We start from the raw sequence: 12,519 nt of genomic DNA, 5'->3' as shown, positions 1-12,519 counted from the left end.
TTAACCTCTTTGGACCTGTTTCTAAATTTGTAAAATAAGGGTGTTATATTGATCTCTAAGGGGCCTTCCAGTCCTAAAATGTCAGTGAACTCATTTTTTTCAGTAATCTTAAATAATTTGGTTTGGATTCCTATTTCTTTCTTAGAACTTTGGGGTTTCATGCTATCCATATATTTTACTTTGATAATTTAACAAGAACTATTAACTAGCTGGGAGCTTATACAATCATACAACCTTGTTTTCTCTTAAATTTTAAGAGAGAGTGAAACACTGTGGATTCCTCTACTGATGAAAGACACACATTTAAGCTTGCTGGTCATTCTTGGTAAGAATATAAAAATGAATTATAATACACTATTGAAATTTCTTCTCCATGAATTCTTCTCTTCATAGATTTGGAGAAGTTGGAGACATTATTCCTATAACAGGGGAGAAAAAAAAATTGAGAGCACAAAAGGGGTTTATGTTTGACAAGTAATATCCATAAGATCTCCTGTATCACATTTTTAAAAGAAAGTATCTTACAATTTGACAATGCAAAATTAGTAAGTAATGGAAATGAAAGCTAAACAGGTCTCAGTTTTATCATGCAGAAAGAATCTTACTTCAGTATTAGAAATTCTGGAATTCTTCCTGTCCTACTTCTTTCCAAACTGTACACAGAATCTTGGTTATTGTATTATTTCTAAGTTAAAATTAAGTTTGAGAAGTGGGGACAGTAAACTCATCAATCTGACACGTGTGTAAGTAGCAGCCCTGATACTAAATGCAACTCTGGTTTAAAGACAGGCTTTGTCTTTAAAGGCTTTGTACTTCACAGAATAATCATACTGTTCAACTTAAATAAAATTTCATTTTAACAGAACAATATGATTATTCTATGAAGTACATCCGTGACTCTTATAACAAAACACAAAACTGCATTGTGACTAAAAGCATGGGCTTTGGAGTAAGACAATTTGGTTCAATCCCGATACCTCTAATGTGATCTTGGGGATAGTTTTTAACCTCTTGAAACCTAAACCTCTTCTTTAAGTAAAATGAGGATAATACTTACATTATATGGTTATTTGAGGACTGTAAGTGATCATTTAAAAACATAAAATAAAGACTGCTAGACAAAAGAAAACACCATTTCAACTATGATTTTGTTAGACTTTTATTATACATTTTTTTAGCCATTATTTTAAGGATACCTCTAAAACTGCAAATCTTAAGAGTAGTTGGTTTTAAAGTTGACTCCAACTTCCATATTATTAATGCTGATGTTTTTTAAGGACTACTGTGTGCATGACACTATATTGACAGCCAAGCAGAAACCCTAGTTTCAATTTCTCTCGTGTAAAAACTATTCTACTTACTCGTGGGTATTAACTTGATGTGAAGAACATAAAGTAAATTTCTGAAAACCTGTAAATAAACACATAAGACTAACATTTCATAATTCATGGTAAAGGTATAAACAGTTAATTCTTGATTTTTCAAATAAATACAACTGTAATATAAGTAATTCAAAAGTTATTCTGGTGTTGAAATACATTATGATTTTTCAGTACTGTCCTAATAATTTTTCATTTAGATTAATTTTGCTTATATTACAAGTTAAGTGAAACTCTGATACCAAAAAAAAAAAAAAAAAAAGAGTAAGAGTAGTGGGTTAAAAATTTCCCACACATCATTTAAGGCAGTTAATCCAGACTTCGTTGTAACATGTTCCCAAACCAAATAATGTATCAGGTAACAAACTATAAAAAAAAATCTGGATACAATCAAGGGTGAATAAATAAGTCATTAAAATGAACTATACATGACCTTTTGGTTAAAAATACACCTTAAAAAATTATGATCAAAAGCTTCCATTTCTACTACTGCTTTCTGCTTTAGTAATTATTATCTCTTATGTGATAGTTTGTTATCTCTAGAAGAGTAAGAAAAAGTCCTTTTATATTTCATGATAGGTTTAATCAGGTAATTAAAACAAATTCTTATGATATCATCTGATATGTCCAATTACATGGGTATGATGTAACAAAAACAGTTACAAACTTATATATGCGTATTTACATTATATATCCAAAACTATCAAGCTAGTCAACTATATCTAAGGAGATACATTATGACATGAGTTAAACAATTTTTCATTGCTTATTGGAAAGAATGCAGTCAAGCTTTTAATGGAAATAATATACAAGTGAGGCACTTTTGAGGTCAAAAATAGAAAGCAAATGATACTACATACTGGCAATGTTCACAAAAATCTCTATGTGTATCTTTAATACAAAGGCTTTTCAACTAGATTATTCTTGAAAAATTTCAAAACTAGCAACTTATGCAATTTAAGGAGCTTTCAGGAACAATGGCTAACATCAGTGTTTCAAAGCATATCAAAGTTTTATAACCACCTGGCTGCTAGGCAAACAGTACCTTAATAACTTAAAGCCTCCCCCACCTTATTTTTTGGTTTATATAAATTATCTCAGGTTGTGATTTCTTTGTTTTGACTTACTGCAAAACACCTTATGGTGCTATTATTGTGGAGTACAGACCAATTTTTTTTTTTTAAGTGTAACAATGATGCAAGTTTCTAGTGCTTCCCCTTATACTTAGAAATGTGATCTTGGAAATCAAATTAAGAATAAGAATATTTAGTTAAGAATCTATGTTTTCCAGGTAACTAAAGTTTTCAAAGTTTCATGTAGAAAAATGTTACACTTGTTTAATATATCTTTAGGCTAAAATAAAAAACCCAATCTTACACACATATTCCAAAGTGTATCACAAAACCTAAAGTAAATTTCAACAAAATAAACATCCTTAAGATTCTTTAAATCTGGAGGAAAGTACGTATTTCCTGTATTTCTGAGACATATAGGTATTAAGAAACATCTCTGTAGTGTTCCTTTAAGGGGCACTGGGGAGAGAAAAAGAAAAGACAAGACTTACCCAAGATATCAGATGGCACTATACACATGAATTGAAAGTGCATTTGTATTACTTCAAAAGTTCATTTTAGGCACTGCTGAATAACCAATGAAAATAGGTAGTTTTAAGTTTCCCCCTTTAAATTTTAACCCCTGCCCAACATTATCCCAGAGACACACACACTCTCTGAAGTTGTCATGATGAAATACAGTGATGTTTATTTTTTCTAAAAAATTCTCCCTGACTGGTAATGGGAGGAAAAGTAAGAATACCATTTTGGTAATGGCTTTTGCAAGTTGAAAGAATTGGTTCTATAAATGCTTCGGCACATTAAGTTTGATTGCCAGTTCCAAATATCGATAAATATTTTAAAACAGGATATGTAAGAAAAAAGTGCTTAAAATCTTTCAACAAGACACATTAGGGAAAAGATTGGTTTTACAGTTCCTTTGAGATATTTCTTATTCCTGCTTTCTCCATTTGGAGGTGGCCACCACTTAAATAGCCCTTTACTGGTAGTAATGATGAATGAACCCTGTCAGATCCCAATTGCCACCTCACGTATGGTCTATAAATCATCCAGTAGGTGGTGCTGAAGTTACATACCTCATATTTCTTCCGAAATCAAATGACTCCCCTGTCAATTCAGGAGACAAATCATTTAAGGATTATCAATTCTGAACAAGCCATCAGACGAAAAGTCTTTCTTGTCATGCCATCTAGATGATTTCATTTTCAATATTTACTATTACTTAAGCAGTTTTGTTTAGCCATTTGCTTCTACTACCAGATTAAAACCAAAGAGAAAGGTTTTAGAGGACAAGCCAATTGGCAGTGATCCATATCTGTATGCAGAACAAGAAAATGTTCCTGAATATACCTATACACGTTTAAGAATGAGAAATTTAACCTAAGAATTCACATAAGAATTCTAATTTACTCAAGAGAAAATTTCCACATAGGGATTCAGGTAACATTATATTATCAGTTAGTCTTCTAGACTGATTTGGAACCTGGGTGTGTTAAACTATAAAGATCCAAGGTAAAATAAAAACCATTTCATGACCATAGTTTTTAATGAAGAAACTTGTTTAAAACTGTAAAGGAAAAATGGGGATGGGACGGAAAAATCTTAGCAGCAAAGTGGTTAAACAAATTGAAAATATTAATGCACAAACATTAAAATATTAAAGCATATATGTTGCATATAAAATACAGTACAGGACCAGGAGTTGCACTATACTGATTAGTGCTCAACAGAAGAAATGATTAAATTTGTTCTTCCCAGAAGTATATACACAGTTCATTTCCACAGCATTTTCCTATATAGCCAGCAAGTTATTTTCTTCAGTTGTTCACACCTGATCAAACCTGAATTATAAACTCAGCACTTACAAATACGAAAATTATTCACAAGGAAAACCAGTATTTCCATTTTACCAATAAAAAGTAATTTTGAAAGTTAACAGTCTATTCTAGGAAACCAAGTTTAGCTGAAAACTTCAGGGATGAAGATCATCTGGTGTAGCAGCTTCCAAATATATAAACAGTAAAAATAAGACTTAAAACTGCTGCTACGGTATCATGTTTTGGACTTAGTTCATCCAATTAATTTTTAGTACAAAACTAGAAATAACCTCTTCTTCATAACATCTATAGTTATCAATATATTTTTCTTCTTTTCAATGTGAAATAATACTTTAAGATGATCTATATACACAATGTTGTCAGTTCAAGCTGTCATATAAATATAAATGCTTTCTTAAAAAAAGTATTTTACAGACAGATAGTGTTATATACATTGTTCAGTTTGATCTGGGGCAAAAGAAGAAAGCTAACACAAGCTTAAGTGTGATATGTAAAAAGAATGATTACATAAATGACATTTAAAAACCTGCATAGAAAATGAGCTTCTAACAGTAGTGTGATTTTAATTTTTATCACTTCTGAAACTTCAAGCCATTAAAAAAAGGCACACTTCTCAACTTTTCCCTTTAAGGGAATGTTCTTAAGGAACCCCTTACTTGGTTAGAGTTTTAATGTAACACTTAAAAAAAAAAAAAAAAAAAAGACAATTTGACCCCAAAGTACTTCAAACAATTTGCTAGAACATTTATCCAACTACTTTGTAAATAAAACATCCAGTAAGACAATGCTCTGCAAAAGAAATAAATTTATATGTACAAGATATTTCATTCACAATACTGGATTAAATACTTTCTTGGGATAGTTTAGCACATCCTTTACATAAAATAATTTTGCTTTTGGCCAGTTTAAATAAAATAAAATGCAACTGAGAAAAGTTATCATTGTTATGTGATAATAAGCACTGAGAATTAAGCTAAAAAGTTAGTAACACAGCTGAACATATTCTGGTTTAGCAGAATGATAAGTGGAAATCTCAGGAGGAAACTGTTTTACTTACTCTAACTATCCAGTTACACTTTTCACCTTGTAAAACATTTGTAAATGCAATATAATTTTTTGAAGGAGGAAACTCTGAAAGAAAACAACTTGCTGGTTGAATACCACAAAAAACAAAACAACAACCCAAAGCCTTACTTTTTTCTATAATGTTTACTCAGTCTCTTTTTATATAAAAATAAGTGTTATGTTCCCATCATAACATTAGACAATTACATCTGTGCTTTAAAAAAAAGTTGGTCACTCAAGGCTATTAGAATATTTTTTAAGGATTTTAGATTACCAGAATGTACAGATATAACTCAATATAAACTGTAGCCAAAGGAAATGACAATGAAAATATCAAATCATTCACATGGAACCAAAATGTTATTAACTAGATAAGTAAAATATTCAAAATATAATGGAATGTGACAGTAGATATATGTACATCTACTTCAGAACTAGGAAGGGGAGGAAAAGTTTAATATGTAATAACTCGTACCTTATATTTAGTTAAATATAAACATTTGTTATTTATACATAAAACTGCTTTCAAAAAACAACTAATAAATGATTTAGTTGCACTTGTTTTACTTCTTACAGTTCCCAAGTGTTAACTTTTTTTAGATTGAAATCAACTGTCCCCTAGTGCACTTTAAGTTTATATCTTAATGAATTCAAACCTTTAAAAGTCCCATCACCTAATGCATAAATATACAAAAATGCCAAAAAACTAACCCCTTTTAGTTGGATCATATTTATGCTCACTTTATATAGCCAATAACCAGAAATGGTTTCCTTTTGCAAATATTCTTTAGAACCTGCAACAAAACATGCCATGCACTCCAGGGAAAAAGTTAGGCATGGCTAGCATTTGTGAAATGCCAAGAACTGATGAGTTCTGCTTCCTCCACGTGTGGCCCCAATGATACCAGGCAAGATTTCATAATGCTTGCCAAAAGCTTCCACAAATCCAAGTTAGCTAATTCCTGGACACAAAGATTTTAAGCTCATTTTGGCACTGGATGCTTTCATCCAGCAGCTTTATGTTTCCCACCACAGCACCCACACGCCTCACCACAACGATGGCACATTCTCAAAGGGACGTAGCAGCACATACATGGTACAATGAAAGACAAAGCTACTAGGGCTAACCATCGTAAGCAGAACTTGTCATCGCTAGTGTCACATGAACAGGGATCAGAAAAATCTCCCTCTGAGTCTGACATACAATGATACAACATGCTCTCTGCACAGAGCATGCAACTAACTTGATATATGCATCTTTTAATAGGGTCTGGAGCATCCTGACATTTTCCCCTGCCATTTTCTTCATGATTGAACCTTTCTTGGCAGTATACGCAGCGAGAACGTTCACCATCTTCTTTTCTTCGTTTTGACTTCTTAAATTTTAATGAGGAAGGCTGTGTCTTAAATACCACAGAGTCTTTGAGTGAACTTAACTTAGTCTCATCCCCACAAGAGTACAGATAGTCTGATTTTTTACTGTCTGGTTTAGAAAACTGAATACTGGAGTCAGTATCATCTCTCTCCAAGTCACTTTTCCACATGTCAGGATGTCTGTAGTCTGCATAGCGACGTATTAAGATATCGCGAGGGTTTATTCTGACAATCTCATCCTCATCTTGAAAGCTGACATGTCGGATTGATTTCAAAGGGACCTAAAAAGATGAAAATTGCAATAATGACTGTGAAGGTTAATTTTATGTGCCAACTTGGCTGGGCCACAGTGCCCAGATATTTGGCTAACATTATTTTACATGTTTAAGTGAAGATGTTTCTTGGACGAGATAAACATTTCAATGGGTAGACCATAAGTGTAGTAGATTATCCTCCATGACGTAGGTGGCTTTCATCCCATCAGTTGAAGGCTTTATTAGTACAAAGACTGACCTTGCTGGAACAAGAAAGAATTCTACCAGCAGTCTGCCTTTGGATACAGACTACAGCTCTTCCCTAGGTCTCAAGCCTGACAGCCTACCCTGCAGATTTTGAATATGTACCTCTACCATCACATGAGCCAATTCCTTAAAATAAGTCTCTTTCTCTTTATATATATAGATCTCTCTTGTTGGTTCTGCTTCTCTGGAGAACCCTGACTCATACAGATTTTAGTACCAAGGTGTAGGATGTTGTGCTAACAAACATCTAAAAATGTAGCAGTGCCTTTGGAACTGGGTAATGGGTAGGGGCTGAAAGAGTTTTGAGGTGCATGTTATAAAAAGGCTAGGTAGCTTTGAAGAGACTTGGTAGAAACAAGAACATTAAAGGTGCTTCTGGTGAGGGCTTGGATGGAAATGAGGAACATACTGTCGACACCAGAGGACAGTTGGTCCTTGTTATAAAGTGGCAAAGACTGCAGGTGAATTGTGTTCTAGGCTCTTGTGGGAGGCAGAATTTGTGAGTGATGGACTTGGATATTTAGCATAAATTTACAAGCAAAGTGCTGAGGGTGCAGCCTACTTCCTCCTTGCTGCTTATACTACAATATGAGAAGGAAGTGATTAATTGAAATAGTAATTTTTAAAACAAAAATGAACCAGAAGTTGAAGAGCAAGGAAATTCTCAGGAAGATGCTATCACTGATGGCCAAGGGGATGGGGTCACCTCCCTCATGAGCCCAGAGGAATTCTGCCTCAGGATGAATCAAACTTTGAGTTCACTTACACTTGAGTTAGATGGTATTTAGATGAGACTTGGGACCTAGAGGTGATGTTAGAAAGGGTTAAGTTTTTTGGGGTGTTGTGATGGGGTGAATGTATTTTGCATGTGAGAAGAGGGACCAGAGGGTGGAACGTTATAGGCTGAATTGCGTCCCCCCAAATCCATATGTTGATGCCCCAATCCCAGTATGTCAGAATATGACTGCATTTGGAAATAGGGCCTTTTAAAAAGGTGATTAAAGTATAAGGCCCTTAGGGTAGGTCTTAATCCAATTTGATTGGTATCCTTATAAGAAGAAGAAATTTGGACAGAAAGAGAGAGAGACCAGAGATGTGGGTGCACAGAGGGAAAAAAACACAGCCAGAAGGTGACCATTGGCAAGCCAAGGAGAAAGGCCACAGAAGAAACCAAATGCATCAACACCTTGAACTGGGACTTCCAGTTTCCAGAACTGTGAGCAAATAAATGTTTGTTGTTTAAGCCACTCTGTCTGTGGTATTTTGTTATGACAGCCCTGGCAAACTAATACGAAGACATACGTGTTCATAGGTTGGCTATACAAGTCTCTGAAAATGACTTAAAACACATCACACTCTCTCATCCTTCTGGGTAGCCTGTTTCCTTGAGGCCAGGGAGAAAAGTAAATTTTTCAGGCATAAATCAAAATGACGCTTCCCTTCACCCATATAAGTGGGCTTCTAGTAGTCACATTTATATCTTCTAGTGCCAGTCCCTGGACACAGTGACTACTTTATAAGTAAGCACATGAATCCACGTTGGGGCAGACTTCTATTCCACATATATTTGGAATTGTGGCTAAAAAAATTCCACGTCTGGACTAAAGGTGGAGTGATGGATGCAGACCATTATACTACAACATACGATTCCTATTGGTGATAAGTATATTGACAATCCCCCAGACTCAAACCAGAAATTTGGAGGGAATTTAAGTAATGGGGTTTAGAAGTATATATAAACAAATAGAAAATTTATACACTAAAAAACAATTCTAGTACAACTCAACTATATGGAGAATTAGAAAGACTGGAAAATTTCACTTACATGTTAATTAGTTACATTCCAAATCAGAAGATAAAACTAAGATTACTTACCTTATTTTGGGACTTTAGGCTTCCACATTCCTTGGGTATTTGCCGCTGTACATATTCTATACTTCTGCCCTGAATGTCTAGGCCTGGATGACTGAACATTATCTAAAATACAAACAATTTCTACTTAAGTGACAAAAGAATGCATTCCTTATTTTTAATAAAACTATATATGTGTATTCCAAAACTTCATAATCTATTAGCAGTAAGGGTTTTCAAAATAGTTTTAACAAAAAGCATTACTTGAGTCATCCTATTTATTATTTAAACTTAGGTCTTTCCTTATACATTTAAAATTTAATTTAAAAAGTAATACAGACTTCTGGTTTCTGTTTTGGCATATAAGGAGCTTGGAAGCTGCCATTCTGTTGTAACAAGTAAAAAAGCTGAACAACAACAAAAAATATCCACAACTCCTCTTAGATCTATGAGAGAAGAGGACACAGGGCAAACCCCACCCCTATGACTGCAGAGAGAGCAAAAAAAAGGGAGTCACTGCTTACCAGAGCAGAGACTCATGAGTGAAAATCACCATGGAAACCAGTGGGGGGGGGGATATCTCAACTGTAATTGACAAATTGCTGGAGGCTCAGGATGGACAACTCTGACAGTTAAAAAAACTCCTGGTTGGGGGTGGGGACAGTCATTGTGATGCCCCCAAACTCTTGTGAGTTTACCTCTAGGAGATCAACCAGGTTCCCACAATAAGTATCAGAAAAAGCCGAACATGCTTCCAGCAGGGGAGTGGAGAAGGAACCAATACCAAATGTGCCAGAACACTGTTCTTAACAAGGCCTGTCCTCAGGAGAAACTAGTTAAGGAGGGTCTGACCTACTGTGGTATTATCAGAGTCTGTTTGATCTGGAGGAGGGGATATACCCAACACTAGTCAACTCTAACCATCTGACACACCTAAAGGGAGAGAAAAAATGGATAAATAATTGTGATATTCACAATCCTGAGGGAAAGGCTCAGACTAAAAGACTGAGACCTAATCACAACCATAGAATACTTCCTCTTCCTATACACTTTACCACCACATCACTAAAGGCTTATTTACAGCAGTTCCTTTTACCCAGCACATCATGTCTAGCAATCAAGAAAAATGAGAAAAAAACATACCAAAAGACAAAAATACATTTTGAAATGACAGAACAAGCATCAGAACCAGATATGGCAGGGATATTGGAATCAGCAGACTAGGAATTTAAAACAACTATGATTAATATGCTAAGACTCCAATGTTTAAAGTAGATAGCGTACAAGAACAAAAGAGCAATGCAAGCAGAGAAATAGAAATCCTAATAAAGAATACCGCTCCCTGCAAAAAAATCTAGAGATCAAAAGTACTAAGAATACCTGTGATGAGCTTAGTAGACTGGACACGGCTGAGGAAAAAACCCTCTGAGCTTGAGGATTAAGCAACAGAAATCTCCAAAATTGAAAGAAAAGATAACAAAGACTGAAAAAAAAAAAGACTATTCAAGAACTGTGGGACAATTACAAAAGGTGTAACATACACAAAACAGAAAGAACAGATGAAGAAAGAGTGAAAGGAACAAAAGAAATATATGAAATAATAATGACTGAGAATTTACCCAAATTAATGTCAGATGTCCAATCACATATCCAAGAAGCTCAGAGAACAGCAAGCAGGAAAATGGAGGAAAGGAAAAAGGAGGAAAAAAAAAAAAAAAAGCACCTAAACATATCATTTTCAAACTATAAAAAAATCAAAGATAAAGAAAAAAATCCTGAAAGATGCCAGAGGAAAAAATATTTTACTTATAAAGAGTAATTACATCTGACTTCTTTGCAGAAACCATGCAAGCAAGAAGAGTGAAGTGAAATAGTTAAAGTGGTAAGAGAAAAAGTCTGCCAACCTAGAATTATGTACCCTGCAAAATTATCCTTCAGAAGTGAAGGAGACTGGTGGGAATGTATTGGTGCAACCACTGTGGAAAAGAGTATGGAGGTTTCGCAAAATACTAAAAATAGAACTACCATATGACCCAGCAATTCCACTTCTGGGTATATATCTGAAAGAAACATGAACACTAATTTGAAAAGATACATGCACCCCAATGTTTATAGCAGCATTATTTACAATTGCCAAGATATGGAAGCAACCTAAGTGTCCATCAACAGATGAATGGATAAGACGTGGTGTGTATAAACACACACACGCACACACAAATACACAATGGAATATTACTCATCCATAAAAAGAAAGAAATTTTCACCTTTCCAACAACACAGATGGACTTGGAGGGTATTTCACTAAGTGAAGTCAGACAGAGAAAGAAAAATACTCTATGATACCACTTGCATGTGAAATCTAAAAAATACAACAAACTATTGAATATAACAAAAAAGAAACAGACTCTCAGATACAGAGAACAAATTAGTGGTTATCAGTGGGTAGAGGGAAGAGGGGAGGGGCAACATGGGGGTAGGGGATTAAGAGAGACAAGCTATCATGTAAAAGAAAAATTAAATCTAAAAATAAACATTAAAAAAATGTGCAAGAAACATAAAGACTTTCTTAAGCAAAATAAAATGGAGGAAATTTGTTGCTGGTAGACCTGCCTTATAAGAAATGTTAACAGAGGTTCTTTAGAGAGAAGGAAAATAATATAGGTCAGAAACTTGGATCTACATGAGAATGCAAGAGCAGTTAAGAAGAAATAAGTGAAAATAAAATAAAACTTTTAAGTTTCTCATTCTTAACTGAGCTAACAGAAGTTTGTTCAAAAAAATAGCAACAGTGGGGGACCTCCCCAGCGGTCCAGTGGTTAAGAATCCATGCTTCCGGACTTCCCTGGTGGCGCAGTGGTTGAGAGTCTGCCTGCCAATGCAGGGGACACGGGTTGGTGCCCCAGTCTGGGAGGATCCCACATGCCGTGGAGCGGCTGGGCCCGTGAGCCATGGTCAGGGAACTAAGGTCCTGCATGCCAAGCAGCGTGGCCAAAAACAAAAACAGCAACAGTGTACTTGATCATGTATGATTATGCACATATTTACATACATATGCATATATATATATATAAAATAAGATGACTGACAGCAATGATGCAAGTGTTAGGAGGAATTAGGATTATGGTTATTATAAAGTACTCCCACTCACTGTAAAGTGGTTTAGTGTTGTTAGAGTAAAAGTAAATGGCTGGAGAAAAATACAACACACTAATACTAACCAAAAGAAAGCAGGAGTTCCTACATTAATTTCAGACAGAGCAGACTTCAAAACAAGGAAAGTTATCAGTGATAAAGAAGGCATTATATAATGATAAAGGGGTTAATTCCCCAAGAAGACATAACAATCCTCATTGTGTATGTGTTTAACAACACAGCATCAAATTATGTGAGGCAAAAACTGATAGAACCTGAAGGAAAC

General features: G+C 34.7%; 1 protein-coding gene across 2 annotated transcripts in view; it reads right to left on the bottom strand.

Annotated features, from left to right (window-relative positions):
* Positions 1-1,268: 1,268 nt before the first annotated feature.
* Positions 1,269-12,519, bottom strand: part of SPRED1 (sprouty related EVH1 domain containing 1) — a 120,092-nt gene continuing 108,841 nt past the window's right edge. For both annotated transcript variants that reach the window (XM_027083842.1, XM_027083841.1), the window contains exons 6-7: positions 9,126-9,227; positions 1,269-7,010 (exon numbers count right to left, since the gene is read on the bottom strand). In XM_027083842.1, coding sequence (XP_026939643.1) covers positions 6,360-7,010; positions 9,126-9,227 — 753 coding nt within the window. In that variant the 3' untranslated portion in view covers positions 1,269-6,359. The remainder of the gene's footprint in view (positions 7,011-9,125; positions 9,228-12,519) is intronic.

Source organism: Aethalodelphis obliquidens, unplaced genomic scaffold, assembly GCF_003676395.1.
Source record: "Aethalodelphis obliquidens isolate GAN/ISIS:26980383/991018 unplaced genomic scaffold, ASM367639v1 scaffold51, whole genome shotgun sequence".
NCBI classification, from domain to species: Eukaryota; Metazoa; Chordata; class Mammalia; order Artiodactyla; family Delphinidae; genus Aethalodelphis; species Aethalodelphis obliquidens.
The sequence above is the reverse complement of the archived record's forward strand: the minus strand, read 5'-3'. Positions and strand labels throughout refer to the sequence as shown.